Here is a 20,419-nt window from a genome sequence, read left to right on the forward strand (position 1 = left end):
GCTTTGGGAGGTCTATGTCAGATCTCATGGTGGGGGGGGGGGGGGGGGTTGATTGGAAGGTGACTCACAGGGGGATAGGAGGGAGGGAAAGCTTTAACTTTTGTGCCCTACGCTGGTACTGTGTACGCCGAACACACACCCGCTCAGTCGTTCCCCCCTGCCAAAGTCCTCCCACCAATGCAACCCCATGCTTTGTGAAACAGGAAGTGTCAAGTTACAGTAGAAGGAAGGGCTTTGGCAGAAAGACAGGTCCGAGCGGGCCTGCGCAGAATAGATCGTCGGCGAGGAGACTTGTGCCACTGATGATGAATTGGTGAGTTTGTTTTTTCCTGAAAATGAATCAGTTCAAAGCGATTTGCCCACAGTGAGTCGGTGAATCGATTTGAATTGGAAATCGGGCAGCTCTACCTTGGAGGCACACCACAGACTGCTTCCCTATCCACCATATCCTGGTAATTTTCTCCAACTAAAGAGCCTAATGTCAACTGGTAGGGAAATTTGACAATGGTTTGGAAAGTGGCAGACTATACAATGTGCAGCAAAATTCCAAGATGAACTTAGACCACAAGGAGTCCACCAATAAAAATAAGCACCATAAGAGCATGTGACCGTGGGCCAGTGAGGTAAATGCTCCGTCGCTCATTAGATTCCTATTAGCTAACTGTAAAATGCTCTTATGCTGCTTAGTAAGATCCAGTGTAAATTACTTCAACAAATTTTTATCTATAGATGAAAAAGGACCTCAGTAACCATGCCAATGCAGATATTAGCGATTTGATCTGCTTGTTAATGGGTCTCTTGTCATTCATTAATCCTTAAAAAAACCCACACAAATCTTTTTTTTTTTTTTTAAATAATGCTGCTTGCGTAACATAAAAGATACAGGCCCGTTTTACCTTATTGTCAGGCTTCCTCAACAGTTACTTCATGTTTTCACATTTGACATGGTTCATATTAAAACAAAATCACTGGACCTTATTATTGGTAGAGAGCAGATAGCGTAGCTGGTTTTAAGAAAGGTTTGGAGAAGTTCCTGGAGGAAAAGTCCATAGTCTGTTATTGAGAAAGACACGGGGGAAGCCACTGCTTGCCCTGGATCGGTAGCATGGAATGTTGCTACTCTTTGGGTTTTGGCCAGGTACTAGTGACCTGGGTTGGCCACCGTGAGAACGGGCTACTGGGCTTGATGGACCATTGGTCTGACCCAGTAAGGCTATTCTTATGTTCTTACTATAAAATGTCCTATCTCTAACAGAGTTCAATCTAAATAGGAATCTTGGTGAGCAAATACAGGACAGGCTCCATGTGTACATTAGTCATTATAAAGACATATTAAACTACACCACAAATTTGTTTACTGTTGCGACTGAGGAACATTTATGGGTTGTGTGGCAGTTACATGAAGCAATCAAAAACAGAAGAACTGTGATTTGATAGACTATCACAAGTTAAAACTTAACAGGTGCCTACGAATGTGTTTACATTCTAATAAAACACTAACGCGATGCTTATTACAGTAACAGTAATGACTTCCTTCGGGAGAGAGAGAAAAAGCTACCGAGGCAAGCTGCCAAATCGTCATCAATGGTTTAGTGGCTGCTCACCATTAAGCAAATACCAGCTTTGACATGCAGGGCTTGACAGTCAAAGAACCCCAGCCTTTGCGGGTCCTGTGCCAAGACTTATATTTAGTTTAAGATCCAGAGGATGGTAACCCTCCTAGCTCTTGTAGTAACACAGCTGAAGGTCATTCTTTTTTGATGGAAGGATTTCCCCCGTTTTGGTTTGATTTGATGCTCTCGAGAGTTTAGATACAGTGATATGTCTTGGATAATCTATGGTTAATATTTATCCTTTTAAACCAGCAAATAACAGAGGCCTTTTTGAGAAATGCACCGGTGTACTTAAAGAACAAAGCCCAAAGCTCCTCGCCGGATTTCACGGGCTCATTTTTCTCACAGCTGATATCTGGGACATGTGTAATAATACGCTTTGAGCAACCTAAGGGATATATCATTTTTGCAATCCTGCAAAGTGAACTTGCTTTAGGGAGAATGGCAATCTACATGACGGGAAAGGGGAAGGTATACCGCCTTTTGTACTTTGACAACCACACTGAAAGCGGCTTACATGCGGGTACTTCAAGAATGTCCCCTATCTGTCCGGGTGGTCTCACAATCTATCTAATGTACCTGGGGTAGTGGAGGATTAAGTGACTTGCCCAGGGTCTCATGGAGCAGTGTGGGGTTTGAGCCCACAAGACCAGGGTGCTGAGGCTGTAGCTCTAACCACTATGCCACACTCTCCTCCAATGCGGTATCAGAAGTGAGCCAAGTATAGAACAATGAAGCCATTGTGACATCACTGATGAAGTTGGCTCTTGGGCATTGGTGGAATGAGGCATTATGACATCAGGGAAAGGGATTGGGAATTGTCTACTGCGTTTCTGTAGTTTTACAACCATACTGAAAGCGGTTTACATACAGGTACTTCAAGCATTTTCCCTATCTGTCCTGGTGGTCTCACAATCTAATGTACCTGGGGCAGTGGAGGATTAAGTGACTTGCCCAGGGTCAGAGGGAGTAGCGTGGGGTTTGAACCTACAGCCTCAGGGTGCCAAGGATGTAGCTCTAACCACTACATCTTCACCCCACCCCCCACAAAGGAAAATTGGATGGCAACGAGGACAGCTGCTATCCTCTCTTGCTCACTCATCCCATCCCCCTCACTTCTACTTCCTAATGCCACTTGCTCACCGCCTTGCCTTGCCAGCTCCCATTGTTTACTGTACTTTGACTCCATTTTAGGCCTTGAGCGTACTGGGCAGACTTGTACGGTCTGTGTCTGTATATGGCCTTTTGGTTGAGGATGGGCTGGGGAGGGCTTCGATGGCTGGGTGGGTGTAGATGGGCTGGATTGAGCTTTGACGGAGACTTCAGCAGTTGGGACCTATGCACAGGACCGGGCAGAGCTTTGGATTCTTGCCCAGAAATAGCTAAGAAGAAAAAAAAATTTTTTTTTTTTAAATTGAATCAGGTTGGGCAGACTAGATGGGCCATTCGAGTCTTTATCTGCCGTCATCTGCTATGTTTCTATGTTACTATCTTCCAAGGCCTTTTATTTTGGTCGGTTCACCGTTCCGCTGTCATTTCCTGTATTTTCTCCCTTGTTAAAGAGATAAGCATCTAATACAATCTCTTTTGTACAGCCAGTGGTGTAGCAAGGGGGGGTGTGGGGCGGTTACGCACCAGGTGCCGTCATGGTGGGGGGCGCCGGCACCCATTCTCCTCTCTGCCCCCGGTCCTTCCTGACTCCCCCTGCTGTGCGCATGCGCCCCTTCCTTTCCCTCTTACGTTTTTTGCTTTTCCTGGTGCAAGCAGCATCATGAACGTGCTGCCCGTGGCGGTGTTGGCATTCTCTGACGTCACTTCCGGGTCCCACCATCCCGGGTGTCTACTCTATTGCAGATTTTGGTATCATCCGTAAAGAGGCAACTCTTACCCAACAGCCCTTCAGCGATATCGTTTATACTTTTTAAGACGAATTCAGAAAGGAAATTCCAAAAAAATTCATGGATGTTTGGGGAACTATTAACTGAGTATTGTAAGGATTGACCTTTTAGATGGGGAGGGGGGTATGTTTTAGAATGATTTGGGGGTATGTTAGGTTGTTTATAGATATTTATTTATTCTTTGATTATTTGAGTGAGGGGTGGGGGAAATCATTTTCTGTCATCAAATCCTGTAAGTTATTGTGCTTTAATATCAATTATTCTATGTAAATGTATTAATTATTGTGCGCAACTGTAGTTTTAAAAATAAATAAAGGTTTTTTTAAAAAAAGATGTAACTATAAATGGCATAGAGAAGAACGGTCCTAACCTAAATATAACCCCCTCTTTTGCATAACCATAGCACGTTTTTTAGCGCCGGCTGTGGCGGTGACAGCAATCATAGGAATTCTATGAGCTTCGGCGCTGTTACCGTTGCGGCCGGCACTAAAAACACTAGTGCGGCCTTGTAAAGGAGGAGGGCAAGTTATTATAAAGACCAATGAGGAGGCCAGTTACAATAATCTCAAAATGAAATTATTTTGGATTTTGAGAGGCAGCCGCTGAGGTCTTTAAATGAATCCATTCAGATTGCTTTCTATGACTACGGCCCTCTTTTACAAAGGCGTGCTAAGCGTTTTAGCGCAGATTTAGCAAACGCTGAATTAACACGTGCGCTAACCGCTAACACGTCCATAGGATGACATGCACGCGTTAGCGTTTAGCGTGCGCTAAAAAGCTTAGCGCACCTTTGTCAAAGAGGGGGTAAGTTTGTTTGAGGAAGGTGAAGTTCCATAGAGATTGTGATATTCACCTGTAATTAATATACTGAGTGTGTATAACATAAAAATGAACCTATAGAAAGTCAGTTCGCAGGTAGTAAACATTTTCATGCACATTTCAAAAATTTTATTCATGTGAATATCTGAAACAGAAAAAAAGACCAAAATTTTCCTCTCTAAAAAAACTTTTAGTCCTGTCTACATGCCTAGAAGTTGTACTTTTGTGAGGACATTGAAAGGATGGATGCAGGTCAAGAATGAGTTACTTAAATGTTATGTAGCTTGCAGCACAATTCTTACACAGATAGGCTTAAGATAGTGAGGAGCATAATAAATAGAAAAACAGGTTTCTGCACACAACTGCGATCGTATGCTTTATAATCAAGAGGAAAAGACCTCAGATGCCTGCGCCACATAGAATATGAATTCAAAAAGTTGTCAATAGGATTTCTATCATCGGTCAAAAACCTCTTGTAGCTGATCGAAAAGATATTTAAAATCTAGTGAATTATATACGTGAATCATTATTACGACGATCAGCTTATTGGTGCACTTATCTTAATGTCCATTCTTTATTTAAGATAGTGAGGGCCAGATTCCGTAAATGGCGTCTAAATCAGCAGCCGTCCACCAAAGTGGTATCAGAAGTGTGTCAGTCGTGCTTAGGAGCCAATTGAAGAATCTTGGCTAAAGATGCCCCGTCACAAAACTTTCCCCACTGTTTTACAAAGGTGAGCTAAACACGCGCTAAATGCTAATGCATGCATGTTATCCTATGGACGCATTAGCGTATAGCGTGCGTGTTGATTTAGCACGCGCTAATCGTGCTAAATAAAACGCTTAGTGCACCTTTGTAAAAGAGGGCCTAAGGGGCTAAAGCAGCGCGTGCTCTAAACGCTACACGCCCATAGGATAACATGCATGCATTCGCGTTTAGAGCATGTTTAGCGCGTGCTAATATTGAGCATGCGCTATAAAGCATAGCGCACCTTTGTAAAAGAGGGGGTTGGGCATCTGCAATGTACTATAGGCCAGGGTTATAGTGGCCTACATTGCCTACTTTGTCTACCAGCACCTAAGGTCAACTCGACCCCTAACCATGCCAACTTTGACATTAGACTGCTTGCTATGGATGCACTTATGGGCCCTACTTTTTAAAGCAACTTTTAAATTGTTTTTTTAACAGCACAGTCCATCACTACGCCGATTAAAGCCAATTAAAAGAATTAAGCTAGGCGGTAATAGGATGCCTACCACTGCCTAATTTATGGCGCTATTTACAGAATCTGGCCCTGAAAGTGTATTCACTTGAGAAAAGAAGGACATTTATGATAAACATGTTAATATTTTTGATCATTTTTAACAGGCGTTAATACATTACAAGAAGTTGTAATTTTCCATAGAAAAGATGAGAAGGATAAAAGATCATGAGATGAAGCTGGAGGAAGCAAGATTCAGAGGAAATATGAGGAAATTCTTATTTACTGAGGGTGGCAAATGCCTGCGGAGATTATGGAAACCAGGACTGATACTGAATTTAAGCATGTTTAGGACTGGTAAAAGCAGATTTGGGTAAAGGTTATTGGGGATATAGGGCTCCTTTTACTAAGCTGCGCTAGTGGTTTTAGCGCACGCTAAGCGCGCGCTAAATTGCCAAACGCGCTAGACGCTAAGGCCACCAATTGAGCTGGCATTCGTTTTTACGCATAGCGCGGGGGTTAGCGCGCGCTAATCTTTAGCACTTGCTAAAAACCGCTAGCGCACCTGAGTCAAAGGAGCCCATAGTGAACCGAGGTGTTGGATTAGTTATGGACCAGAAAAGGCAAGATGATGAACCAGAGAACACAAAGATGAGTAGAACAACAATCAAGCGGGGTAGGGCGATGGACTTGAATTGAAGACAAGAGGAAAACCGCGAATGCAATTTCAACTCCGTTGTTTTGGTTTAATACATTTGACATGCCACTTAAAGCCACGGTTCCAAAATGGTTTACAATAGATTGTATTCATTCCACACAACAGTCATAATAAAAACAGCAACAGTCGGCAAAAAAATACACATCAGTTAAATATCATAGCTACAAAAAGCTGTCCTAAAATAGAATCAAATCAGTACCACTAAAAAAGTATAATATATGCTAATGTAACCAACCTGTAAGACAAATATGCCCTTAGCTGTTTACCAAGTAGAATATTCGATTCTTCGGTGCAGATCGCTATAAATGAAGAACAAAGGAAGGTCTTAAATAAAACGAGCCAATGAACGGGAGGAAATGTGTTCTAATGTGCGTCACCAACTGTACAGGAGAAAACAGAGGACCAAACAGCACCTGTGTATTATCTAAAGGTAACATTCCCCCCCACCTCATCTTGTAGTCAATAAATATAGCATGAGACAAATGCAATTAACTCAGTTTTAAATATGTAGGAAGAGCAGTTCAGTCGATCAAAGAACTAGAGGGCCATGAGCTTACACAAGGTACTATTGAATTGTAAACCTTTCCGGGGGGAAAAAAAAAATGATAGGCTCCTTTTACGAAGGTGAGCTAGGGTTCATAGCGCACGCACAAAGAGCCGAAAATCTACCGCCTCCTAAAAAGGAGGCAGTAGTGGCTAGCGCGCTCGGGAATTTAATGCGCGCTATTGCATGCGTTAATGCCCTAGTGCACCTTTGTAAAAGGAGCCCTATGTCTTTCTTTTTTCGTTGAAGACCTTCCTTTGTTCTTCATTTAGAGTTATCTGCACTGACAAATCAAATATTCTACTTGATAAAAAGCTAAGGGCATATTTGTTTTACAGGTTGGTTACATTAGAATATATTAAACTTTTTTTTTTTTGTGATGCTGATTTTATTCCGTTTTCTCAAAGTTAACAAATAATTTGCAGATTGCAATGGGTTACACATTGTTTTTAGAGGTATCTTCTCTATGCATGTTCTATAATAATGCATACATTTTATGTTGATATATCTTATAGATTGTCTAATACATTAATGTTAATATGGAATTGTATTTGTTATCTTCAAATATTTGTATGCCTATTTTTCAGTTTCAAGATATACGGTTTTACTTTTTTTCATTTTTTTAAATATTTTTTTTTTAAATCTAATGGCACACTTTTTTGTATGTTTTACGCTTTCACTTTTTTATTCATTTATTTTTATGTCTTTTTGTATAGACCCAAAACACAGAGTTTTCAGTTACAGAGTTGAGATCACATTTGTGGTTTTCTTGTGCTTTTCAATACAAGTCCATCACCCTACCCCCACTTGATTGCTGGCCAAAAAAAGCTTAAGGCAACTGGAATTTATCTTTAACCAGAACTGTGTAGGCGGAAACAACTGAATAAAAGAACATAAGCATTACTATACAGGTGGCCAATCCAGGTCACAGGCTCCTAGCAGAACAGAATGCATAGTCCAATTGGCCCTTATCTACCATCATCTACTCTAGACGGGGGTCACCTGTATGAAACATGGATCCGTGCGCAAAGACTCATTCTTGGCCTTCATTTAGATAAATATTTGTATTAAAAAAATACTGTTGTCAGTGGGCTGTCAGTTGGAACGTTGCCTCACATGATATTTCAATGCTCTCACCTCACGGTATACCGGGATAAGGTTTGGAACACTATCTCATCCATATTAAAGATTCACGAACCGCTACATCTCAAAATTATTGTCCTTGGTCAACAGGGCCTCACGCAACCTCTCTCAGAATCAAATGCTCGCCTCCTCAATATATTATTATTGCTTTGGCTATCAAAAATATACTGCATTACTGGAAGAACTTATCCAATGTAGAATTTATGGTCTGGTGCATCACTACCAAATTCGAAAGGGTAATTGCAGAAAAACATCATTCCACTGGCGCATTTCTTAAAGTCTGGAGCCCTGTTCAAAATTGCTGTGTTTTAGACCACTGACAAATAGTAATTTGGAATATATCGCTCAGAACATATATTGATCACTTTCTGTTGGTTTAATGTTAGTAGGTGATGCTCGCTGAGTGTTCTTCTCCATGTTCACATGTATTTCTCCCGCTGATAATGTATGTACTGATTCTGCTATGTACTACTTCATATATGTTATTATATATTCATATGTATATATTTCCATGATTTGTACAGATTGTTAATTTATCTTATAAAATCAATAAATTTTATCTTAACCCCCCCTCCCTCTGCTAGACCTTCTCTGTTAAAACTGTAAATTTGTGTTATTAGAAGCTTTGACAGTATTTTAAAAAAATTTCTAGCCATCCAGCAAAGCTGCCTTGGCTTCTTTCCTTGACCTGTACATCAGAACACAAAAACTGATTTTTATAACCTCCAAAATATTCAGACAAAATAAAACTTTCTAACCCCCTCATCTATGAAACTGCGCTAGCAGTTTTTAGCGCAGAGAGCCGCGCTGAATGGCCCGCGCTGCTCCCGACGCTCACAGAGTTGCTATGAGCGTCGGGAGCAGCGCAGGCCATTCAGCGCGGCTCTCTGCGCTAAAAACTGCTAGAGCAGTTTCATAGAAGAAGCCCTAAGATTTGGTCACCAGTGGCGGCCTCTTACAAAGCAACACTAGTGGCTGCGCTGTGCTAACGGCCCCGAAGCCCATAGAGATTTAAAGGGTTTCGGGGCTGTTGCCACACGGCATCCGCTGGTACGGCTTTGTAAAAGAGGCCATTAATGTTTATCTTTTTAATTTTTATTTATTTTCTTATGCTCCGGTGGCATAGCCACACCTGCTATTTTGAATGGGCCTAGAGTTAACCTGAGTAGGCGCTTAGACCCTCCCCCACAGCTTGGAATCCTTCCTGTCCTTCCCAGTCTCACCTTCCATTCTGCCTCCACATCTATCTCTCTACTCTACTATCCTCCCCCACTTTTACTAAGCCACGGTACAGGTTTCTACCACGGCCTGGAGCGCTGAATGCTCTGACGCTGCTCCGACGCTCCTAGAATTTCTACACACGTCGGAGCAGCATCGGACAATTTAGTGCTCCGGGCCACAGTAGAAACCTCTACCACAGTTTAATAAAAGAGAGGGGTATATTATTTCTGGTATTCCAGAAATTTCTTCATAGATTCTATGACGTCATTTTTATGACGTTTCTGATTCAATGTGAATTACAAAGCAAAAGTCCTCAATTCAAGGAAAAGGTACAGTTAAAATTACATTAATACGAAGGGCTCCTTTTACTAAGGTGCGTTATGCTTTACAGTGCGTGCTAAACAGGCGCTAAATACTAACGCGTGCATGTTAGTCTATGGACGCATTAGTGTTTAGCACGCACGTAGATTTAGCGCACGCTAAACACACGCTAAAACACGTTAGCGCACCTTAGTAAAACAGGGGGGTATGTAAAATACAGTTAATTTACATACCGTATGCAGGTACTTTTTTCTGTCCCAAGTGGGTTCACAATCTAAGGCCCTCTTTTACGAAGGTGCACTAACCGATTAGCGGGCGCTAAATGCTAACGCGTGCATGTTAGTCTGCGGATGTGTTAGCGTTTAGCGCGTGCTAATTCGATTAGCGCGCGCTAATCAGTTGGCCCACCTTAGTAAAAGAGAGGGTAAGTTCTGTACCTGTGTATATTTAGTTACAATTGAAATTTTTCTGCCCCCGGAGGGATTACAACCTGAGTGTGTACCTGAGTCAATGGAGAGCTAATTGACTTGCCTAAGATCACAAGGGGCTGCAGTGGGATTTTGAACCAGGCTCCACTGGTCCTCAGCTCACTGCTGTAACCATTAGGCTACTCCTTCAAGCTTTCTGTGACACAAGGAAAGCTTTTCCTTTATACAGTAGACTCTCAGTTAACCGTCACCCATGGGGCTTGATAGATGCCAGATAAATGTAGTTTCTGGTTGCTTGAGAGTTTCTGTTAAAAACAGGCCATACCTTAAACCAGGGGTGTCCAACCTTCTGGCTTCACTGGGCTGCATTGGGCGAAAAATATGTTTCTGGGGCCGCACAAACAGGCAAACGCTGCAGCAAGACACAGGAGGGAGCTGGCAAAACAGTAAACAAACGGGGGCAGCAGAGGAAAACACTGCATCGCCCTCGACCGGGGCCGCAGGTTGGACACCCCTGCCTTAAACTGTTCCAGCTAAACTACCAGTAGGCAAAGCGTGGGCATACTTAGGTTGTGATATGCCAAGTTTACACTTAAATTTCCATCAGAACATAAGAACATAAGAAGTTGCCTCCACTCGGTCAGACCAGAGATCCATCGCGCCCAGCGGTCCGCTCCCGCCCATGACCTGTGAAGTGGTTTCTGACTAATCCTATAATCTACCTCTGCTTCTATCTGTACCCCTCAATCCCCTTTTCTTTTAGGAACCTATCTAGACCCTCCTTGGACCCCTGTAGCGTGCTCTGGCCTATCACAGCCTCCGGGAGCGCGTTCCATGTGTCCACCACCCTCTGAGTGAAAAAGAACTTCCTAGCATTTGTTCTAAACCTGTCCTTTTTCAATTTCTCCGAGTGCCCCCTTGTACTTGTGGCTCCACACAGCCTGAAGAATTTGTCCCTATCTACCTTCTCTATACCCTTCATGATTTTGAAGGTTTCTATCATGTCATGGATTTTATTTTCATTTCTATGTAAGTATTACATTATTTCTTTGATATTTATTTTTTTTTACTGGTTGCTTGAGTTCCAGTTAACAGAAAGTCTACTGTATATTAAAATTTGGAGTTCTATGAAGTTTATGAGAAATACTAAGAAGATCATTTTAGAACAGTTTAGCAGTGTCTAAATGGAATACACATATCAGCTGTGAGGAAATCTATATTCTACGTGTAAGGACCACAATTATGGAACCAATTACACTTCCCCCTCCGCATTTATGGTTTTCGGTCCAGGGTTTCGGTTATTTGCGGTTTTTTGATCGAAGGCCCGGCGTTGCACAGAGAAAATTTCTGCTCCCAGCTGCATTTTTCACTGGAACAGTTCAGGTTATTTGCGTTTTTGTGTCTTTTTTGTTTTTTTTTTTACAGAAAAACCATGAATAACATGAAAAGTTATTTGCGGTTTTTCTCTATTCGCTGCCTTGCCGTTCCCCTATCATAGAAACATAGGGCTCCTTTTACAAAAAGCGTGCTAGCGATTTTAGCGCATGGTAAAATGCCGCACACGCTAGCCGCTACCGCCTCCTTTTAAGCAGGCGGTAATTTTTCAGCTAGCGCACACTACAGCGCGCGCCAATCTTGTGCTGGCGCACCTTTGTAAAAGGAGCCCATAGTAACACAGTAGATGACGGTAGATAAAGACCCGAATAGTTCATCTAGTCAGCCGAACCTGATTCAATCTGTAAATTTGTTGTTGTTGTTGTTTTTTTTTGTTCTTCTTAGCTATTTCTGGGCAAGAATCCAAAGCTCTCCCCGGTACTGTTTTTAGATTCCAACTATGAAGTCTCGGTCAAAGCTCACTCCAGTCCGTCTACACCAGTGGTCTCAAACTCATACCCTTTGCAGGGCCACATTTTGGATTTGTAGGTACTTGAAGGGCTGCAGAAAAAATAGTTAATGTCTTATTAAAGAAATGACAATTTTGCATGCGGTAGAACTCTTTATAGTTTATAAATCTTTCCTTTTGGCTAAGTCTTAATAATAATATTGTAATTTATAGCTAAAGAGACACACGATCAAGACTCTGTTTTATTTTACTTTTGTGATTATGATAAACATACCGAGGGCCTCAAAATAGTACCTGGCGGGCCGCATGTTTGAGACCACTGGTCTACACCCTCCCAGCCATTGCGAATGCCGAGGGGGAAATGTACCCGAGCAATTGTGAGGACCTGGTGATGTTGCTGTTTTGATGTATTTGTCTGTTATAAATTATGTATAGAAATTTTAATATTGCGGGATATACATTTTTTTAAAATAAACAAACGGAACAGGAACCAAGGAAATGAGCAACACAGCATCGAAGAATCCAGTGTACAGTGGCAGCTAAGAAATCAGATAAGAAGTTAGGAATCATTAGAAAAAGAAAAAAAAATATTACTGTATAATGCCGTTGTTTCACTCAATGGTACGAGAGCACCTTGAAAATTGTGCGCAATTCTGGTCAGTGCACCTCAAAAAAATATAGAAGAATTAGAAGGTGGATGCCTGGAACGCTGTCCCGAAGGAGGCGGTGGAGAGGAACACGGTGATGGAATTCATAAAAGCGTGCGGGTGAACACGGAAGATCACTAATTAGAATACGAATGGGCCTCCCTTTCACACTCGGAATCCCGCAAATGAGATGGTGTTGGATAGGCTGGAGTGAGCTTCAACGGCAACTCCAGCAGTTGGAAACTAAGGCCTAGAGTCACTAATACTCACCTTTCCATCCGATCCGTGGGCTATCCGTGGCCGAGTCTTGCCGTGCGATCGACTCACGAAACAGTCCCCATGTAAATGACCTGATCGGACACACGCCCACAAGCGATCACACGGATCGCTGCAGAGCGATCCAGACGCATGCGCAGACCATCCTCTCTGCCTGGAGAGGCGATCCGCGCATGCGCTTTCTCTCCGCAAAGCTTGAAGTCAAAACAAAAGGGGAGGGGGTGGCTGAAATCAATTTCACCCCAATTTCTCTTTTTGGCAGCTGTTTGACCTTGGTCCTGGGGCTGGAAAAAAATGCAGCTGGAGCTGGGCTGCATTCCCGTCCCATTCCCCAGCCTGGAACAATGCCATAGTGCAGCCCCGCTTTTAACCCGCAGGTTAAAACCGCAGGTTAAAAACACTGGCTCGCAGAGAGCGGGACAGTCGGCATGGACGTGAGCGACTGGTCCTCAGCAGTCGCTGAAGTATGGATCAGCCAGCCCAATTGGTGTTCCTGCTTCTCTTTAGTGAATCGAGGCCCCTCCTACTTTGCATGCTGTTTCCCCTCATTTGCAAGGGCAGATCGGATAGGGTGCGGATCGGATCGGGAGGAAGGTTAGTGAATCGGGTCGGGGTTGCAAAGAGGTCGCAAATTGATCGGGACACGATCGGTGGGCTTAGTGAATCTAGCCCTAAGTTCAGTAGACTTCTAAGGTCTATGGCCCAGAAATAACAAAGAAAAAAGACATTTTAATTGAATCATGAAATTATAATTACAGGGCAGACTGGATGGACCATTCAGGTGTTTATAAGCCATTAGGGTTTCCCCGGACATGTCCCCCTTTTTGAGGCCATGTCCGGGAGTCCAGACAGCTTTTTAAAACCCGGCAATGGCGTACCAAGGGGAGGGACGCTTGATACAGACTTATCTGATAGTAAGATTATCCGAACCACAGACCAACATGGGCCATGTTTCATAAACTGCATCAGAAAATGGTCCTAAATAAACATCACACGATCTCATTGATGAATATATAAGCATTCAGAATGGCATGGGACTACACTTATAGTAGAAGCCATACGCTTAGACATTTACGTGGGCCTGGACCATGAACCTTTCAGCATCATTCCCTGACTGCTCCCCTTTCTTTAACTCTTTGCTCCCCTTCCGCTCCTCCTTCTCTCCCCTCCTCTTCCCTCCTCCCTTCCCACATTCCCCTTCTCTCTCTACGTCTTCTCACCTGTCTCTTCTTCGATTGCCTATAACTTTATTGTCCTGTAACTTTATTGTGAATGTCAATTGTAACCCGTTCTACGCTCCCGGGAGAACGGGATAGAAATCTAAACAAATAAACATTGTACAGTCATCCAGGAACAGTTGTGTACTGTTAATCCTGTCTAGGCTATACAGTAGACTCCTTGAAAGGCAGAACCAGCCTGTGTTCCATTTGATTTATCTAGGGCAGCAATGTGAGTGCTGACAGCCCTTTATAAATAAGAAATGCAATTACTATTAAGTGCGATGGCATGACAGGGGCTGTAGGTACTGTAACATGAGTTATGTACCACAGTTTAGCCAGAGGGTCAGTTCTGCTGCTTAAGACATCAGCCTGTAACAGCTGTGTAAACCCAGGCTTTCTAAGCTGAAGTCAATGTATGGTCAACGCAGTCTTTCATTCTTTTGAAGGCAGCTAATAAGAGCCTAAGTAAGGGTCAGGGAATTCATCATACCATAGTTTTTTTTTTAATAGGCTTTGTACTGAAATGCAGGCTAAAAGCGCATCACTTTGCTACCATAACATTGACATTTGCACAGAGAATAGTTAAGCTCTGGAACGCGTTGCCAGAGGATGTGGTAAGAGCGGTTAATGTAGCTGGTTAAAAAAAAAAAAAATCTGGACAAGTTCCTGGAGGAAAAGTCCATAGTCTGCTGTTGAGACAGACATGGGGTAAACCATGCTTGCCTTGGATCGGCAACATGGAATGCTGCTACTATTGGACGATTAAGTTTATACCTTTGATAATCTTCTGTTAGTCCCTGTAGGCTTCCATATGCTAGGTGTTCAATCCCAACCCGCAGTCCGGAAGTTGCAGAAATCCAAACACTTTTCTGAGCAAATGCTCCACCCCCTTAGCCTGAGAGCTGGCAAACATATCCAGTTAAGTCCCAAAGCCAAGCAACATACCTGAACAAATCCATGACAATGGAGTAAGGGGGAAGATCCCCAGCAACACAAACAAAGTCTGAACTGGTGTGCTCTGCAAAACATGAAAAAGTAAAAAATAGGCACAAAAGTAACTCAGAAAAACATTGAAGAACAATGTAGAACTAACCTGCTTTGTGCAAGGAGCACCCCTAGAAAAGCCTTCGGCAATGTGCATATTCACAGAAAACTCCCCATAATATCTGTCAAGTGGCTGGAAAGTGTGCAAGCCTGTAAGGAGAATAATCAAGGTAGAAAGAGGTAGGCTATTCCAAACTACTGAGTGTACACAAAGAAGGCAGTTGTATGGAATCCTACAGGGATTAACAAAAAGAAGATTATCGAAGGTATACATCTAATCTTCCATTCTGTTACGTCTCTTTCAGATTCCATACACTAGGTGATGTACCAAAGCAAAGGTAGAAGCTAGGGAGGGACAGAAGAGCCTGCCCTCAACACTGAGGTCCCAAAAACAGCATCAAAGTGAGCTACCACAGCCACACAGAAAAAAACAGGTAAAAGTATGAAGAGAGGACAAAATAGCTCCCCTGCAAATTTCATCTGGATGAATCACGCGAGACTCTGCCCATGATGCAGCAACAGTTGAGTGGGCCTTAAGAAAAACTGATGGCTGCTTGCCATGGGCAAAGTAAATCCCAGAAATGGCCATTCGAAGTCATTGGGCAAATGAAGCAGTCAGGACAATAGGTGACCAAACAGCCGGAAATCATTAGTCTGCTCCAAACAGTGGAGCAAGCCTCTCCTGACATCCAACTTGTGTAAGATCCACTTCTTCTGCTCTAAGCCTGTGGAAGGAAATGCAGACAAACTTCCTGGTTGACATGGAAGGCAAAAACCACCTTTGGTAGAAAGGAAGGATGCTTCAGTATGGAGAATAACTGACGCATCTGGAATCCGAATAAAGGACTCCCTGCACAAAAGAGCCTGAAGCTCCAAAATACGCTATGCGGAGACCATGGCACCCAGAAAGACAGTCTTGATTGGAGATCCAGAAGAGAAGCATCCTTCAGTGGATTGAATGGGGCATCTCCAAGGCCCTGCCGAACGATGTTAATATTCCACAAAGGGAAAGGAAGACGTAAGGGAGGTCAACACAAAGTGCCCCTCCCATAAACCTGGACACAGCTGGATGAGCAGTAAGCAAACTAGTGGCTCTGTGCACTCTAAAACAGGAAAGGCCTGCAACCTGAACTTTAATAGAGGCTACTGCTAAACCTTGTTCTAGACCTGCCTAAAGAAAAACCAGGACCGCCGAAATGGGAGCCCTCTCAGGCTCCACATGATCCTTAGCACACCACTGTTGGAAAGCCTTCCAGGCTTTCGCATCAAAAGTCATAGTAGAAGGTTTCGTCAAGCGCAAGAGAGTCGAGAGAACTACATCTGAAAAACCATGCTTCATCAAAGCTGAGCACTCAAGAGCCATTCCTTAAGACCAAAGCACTGTGGGTTATCCATGGGCACCGGTCCCTGACTGAGAAGATATCGATGAAGAGGAAGTTGGAGTATCTCGTCCCAGTGAAGACGGATGAGACCCTTATACCATGGGTGATGAGGCCAGTCTGAAGCTATCCATTTGAGGATACAATCAACCAGAGACTAGCTTCCTCGCTGTGAATTGACTGAAAAAGTGCTGACCTTTAAGTTCTCTGCTGAAGCTAATAAGTACATCTGGAGCTGAGCCCAGAACTGAGCGAGCAGACGGAATGCCTTCTGCAAGAGAGACCCTGCTCCTGGGTCCAGGATCCGTGGGCCGAGGAAGGCTGCCTGAACATTATCGACTCAGGCCACATGGGCCGCCGAGAGAGAAAGAAGATGCGCTTCCACCCAGCGGAACAGTATGTGAGCCTCCTGGTCCAAGGGCTTCCTATGTCCCCTTGCCGATGTATGTACGCTACCACTGTGGCATTGTCAGAGAATACTCGCACTGCTTTTCCTTCCAGAAGGGCTGGAAAGTGAGTAATGCAAGCCAAATTGTCTGAAACTCCAGACTATTGATCGACCAACATTTCTGACGAGGAAACCACTGCCCCCCTGCAGTGAGCACCCCAACCCAACATCATAAGATTCATTCACTTGGAAATCCGAAGAAGCCAGCCCTGGCAGAGGGCCGCCCCCTCAAACTGCTGCAAACCGTCCAGGGGAGTGGCATCTGAAGGGGATGACACCACGGAGACCACTGAGAGTGGAGGGACTTCTGTAAATGGCACTCTGGCCCTGGAGACCACCTCCAAGAAGGCTGCCATAGACCCCAGAATCTGCAGACAATGCCAGGCTGTGGGAGCTGGACAGTCCAGGAGATCTCTGATCTGTTGTTGAAGTTTCTGACTGCATGCCTCAGGAAGAAAGACATGACCCTATCTGGAGTTGAAGAGAAGGACCAGATACTCCAGGGACTGGGAGGGCATCAAGCTGTTCTTCCTGAACTTGCCAATGCCTGCAGCAGAAACACTACCGTCTCCACTGTACTTTCGCACTCCTGATGAGATGAAGCCTGGCTCAACCAGTTGTCCAAGAAAGGATGGACTTGGATCCCCTGCCGGCGGAGAAAGCCACCACAGCTACCATCACCTTGGCGAACGTGCGGGGCGCTGTTGCTAAAGGCAGAACTGCGAACTGAAAATGCTGATGCAGAACATGGAAAATGCAGAAACTGGCGATGCTCCAGGTAGATCGAAAGATGGAGGAAAGCCTCTGTGAGATCCAAGGATGCCAGAAACTCGCTTTCAGAGACAGTAGCTATCACTGTGCTCTGTTGCCATGCAGAAAAGAGGTAACTGCAAGAAGCGGTGGACCAACTTTAGATCCAGAATAGGTCTCCAATCCTCTGAGCCTTTCTGTGGCATGATTTATTTATTTAAAATTATTTGTAGCCCGCCTATCTACAAATCTAGGTGGGGAACAATGTAAATATACAAAAATCAGCAAATGACAAACAACAAAATGCAATAGCAATACACACACAAAAAAAAAATCATAAAACATCAGAACACCTTTACACAATCATAAAATATATCTTCAAAAAGACAGTTCAAAGCTGGTACCAACTACAGCCTAACACTGAAAGATAGAATCTCATACACCGACTCAGCTGGTGCCAAAGGAACATGCAAATAATACAGTTTTTACCTCTTTTCTAAACTGACAAAGCATGGTCAATTGACGCATAGAAACCAACAGGGCATTCCACAGAACCAGGCCCCAAACCGATAACATGGAATTCCGATTGCCAGCAAGTTTCACAGTTGCTAAGGATGGAATTCTCAATCTCAAACTGTAAGCAGACCGCAACTCACGGGCAGGAGAGTACCATCGAAAGAGTGAGCGAACAGCTAGAGGACAATTGCTTTGAAGCACTTTGAACATCAAGCAAAAGATCTTAAGTTATACCCGTATCTCAATGGGCAGCCAATGAAGCGCTCGTAATATTGGGGTGATATGGTCAAATTTGGACACATGATCAATAAGGCGAGCAGCGGCGGCATTCTGTGCCATCCGTAAGGCACGCAAAACACATTTAGGCAACCCTACATAAATAGAGTTGCAGTAATCCAACAACGGTGTTGTCAATAACGTAACAACTGTACGAAAGTTGTCATCTGATATGTAATCACGCAGCCTCCTCAGTGGCCGCAACTTCATGTACTTTGAGAAACCTAGAGGCCAAAAGAGGAATTGGACAAGTGTTCAAGGTACGTGTTTGATATTTATCCTAAAGAAATGACTGCTTGTAAATCAAGAGGATATAAGCTTAGTTTTGGAACCGACAGGAGGTTTACTGAGTTGTTGTTGAGACGTTGTTGGTTCAAATCCCCCACTGCTTCTTGTGACCCTGGGCAACCAGAACAGACGAGAAATATGATAAAGGAGCCAATTTTAAATACCACATAGGATATAAGTGGTATATAAATAATTAAAAGATAAATAAATTAAATATAATAGTGGTGACAGCCTTTTTCTGCATACAATTTTAATGTAAAAAAAAACCCCCAGCATAAAATCGCCATTCTAATGATGGCCTAACGCTAACACAAGATAACGTTATAGACGCTTTGAGGATGTCTATGCAACACCTAAAAGGTGATTCTTTAAAGGACGTCTAACAATATAGACATGCTTAGATTCACCCAGCACCGCTGAGCGCGACGCTCTATGGTGCGTCTATGCATTTAAAAATCGCGCTCAGCATTCTACTGCTGGACGTCTAAACAACGCCTAAATTTTATCTGGCGCAAATAGCATACAACTCAAAATGGGGCATGTCCATCCGAGGGGCATGTTAGGAGGGGGGGGGGGGTTGTCAGGGGCTTCCATTTCAGATATGTGCAGGAATATTGAATACCCAGGATTCATGCCTAAGTTAAAAACTAGGATTTACGCCAGGTTTCACTTACTACTTATCACTTATATAGCGCTGACAGACATACACGGCACTATACATTTTGACATTTCTAGACAGTCCCTGCTTGCAAGAGCTTACAATCTAACTTGGACAGGGTTGGGGATGCAGAACCCAAGGTGAGAGGAGTTAGGAGTTGAAAGCACTCTCAAAGAGGTGGGCTTTTAACTGGGCCTTGAACACTGCCAGAGACGGAGCCCGCCTTGGGGATTCGGGCAGCTTGTTCCAAGCATAAGGCGCAGCAAGGCAGAAGGGATGGAGTCTGGAGTTGGCAGAGGAAGAGAAGGGCACAGATAGAAGGGAACTTACCAGTTGGGTGTAAATCCTCACGCCCAAAGTTTGGTGTGGAAATTGGCTCCAAGTGCCATTCTATAAATGGCAAACAACTTGGAACACTGACTATAGAATAGCGTTTCATGTGGATTTTTTTTTCAGTGTCATTTACTGAATCTAGTCCTATATGGATAAGTGATTGTTCTCAATATATGTACAAATGTGGACACATTTTGCCAGTCAGGTTTTCAGGATATCCACAATGACTGTGCATGAAAGACATTTGCATATAATGGAGGCAGTGCATGCAAATCAAGTTTATGCAAATTCAATGTGGATATCCTGAAAACCTGACTGGCAAGGGGGTACTCCAGGACTGAGTTGAGAAACACTGTGCTACAGCACCACCAGGTAATCTGAGAATCTTTATTAAACTTCCAAACTACAATTGTGCAAACAAATAATTCATGTACATATAATATTGCAAGAAAAGCACATTAAACTTACAGACATTAATGAGCAATTATTTTCCCCCAACCTCCCACCTAGTAATCAAGAAAATAAATACCTACAAGAAACTAAAAATTCCAATACAAACCCCTCCCCCCTCCCTCCCACCCTGTTTAAAGGTCAGTAAAATAAAGTCAGTTATCATTCCTTACAGAATTTAGGGCTCCTTTTATCAAGCTGCGCTAGCGGGGTTAACGCGCGTGACGTTTCATCACGCGTTAACCCCCGCGCTGGCCTAAAAATTACCGCCTGCTCAAGAGAGGCGTTAGCGGCTAGCACGGCCGGCGGTTTAACGTGCGCTATTACGCTCATTAAACCGCTAGCGTGGCTTGATTAAAGGAGCCCTTAGTAAATGGCTCCCAAA

At 43.5% G+C, this 20,419-nt stretch overlaps 1 protein-coding gene across 1 annotated transcript in view; it reads right to left on the bottom strand.

Annotated features, from left to right (window-relative positions):
- Nucleotides 1-19,690, bottom strand: part of WNT3A (Wnt family member 3A) — a 110,227-nt gene extending 90,537 nt beyond the window's left edge. Inside the window, exons 1-5 of the mRNA XM_033932899.1 lie at nucleotides 19,582-19,690; nucleotides 18,264-18,529; nucleotides 17,329-17,625; nucleotides 14,838-14,910; nucleotides 6,485-6,548 (exon numbers count right to left, since the gene is read on the bottom strand). Coding sequence (XP_033788790.1) covers nucleotides 6,485-6,548; nucleotides 14,838-14,910; nucleotides 17,329-17,625; nucleotides 18,264-18,529; nucleotides 19,582-19,690 — 809 coding nt within the window. The remainder of the gene's footprint in view (nucleotides 1-6,484; nucleotides 6,549-14,837; nucleotides 14,911-17,328; nucleotides 17,626-18,263; nucleotides 18,530-19,581) is intronic.
- Nucleotides 19,691-20,419: the final 729 nt, after the last annotated feature.

The sequence above is a fragment of the Geotrypetes seraphini genome, chromosome 2 (genome assembly GCF_902459505.1).
Source record: "Geotrypetes seraphini chromosome 2, aGeoSer1.1, whole genome shotgun sequence".
Lineage (NCBI taxonomy): Eukaryota > Metazoa > Chordata > Amphibia > Gymnophiona > Dermophiidae > Geotrypetes > Geotrypetes seraphini.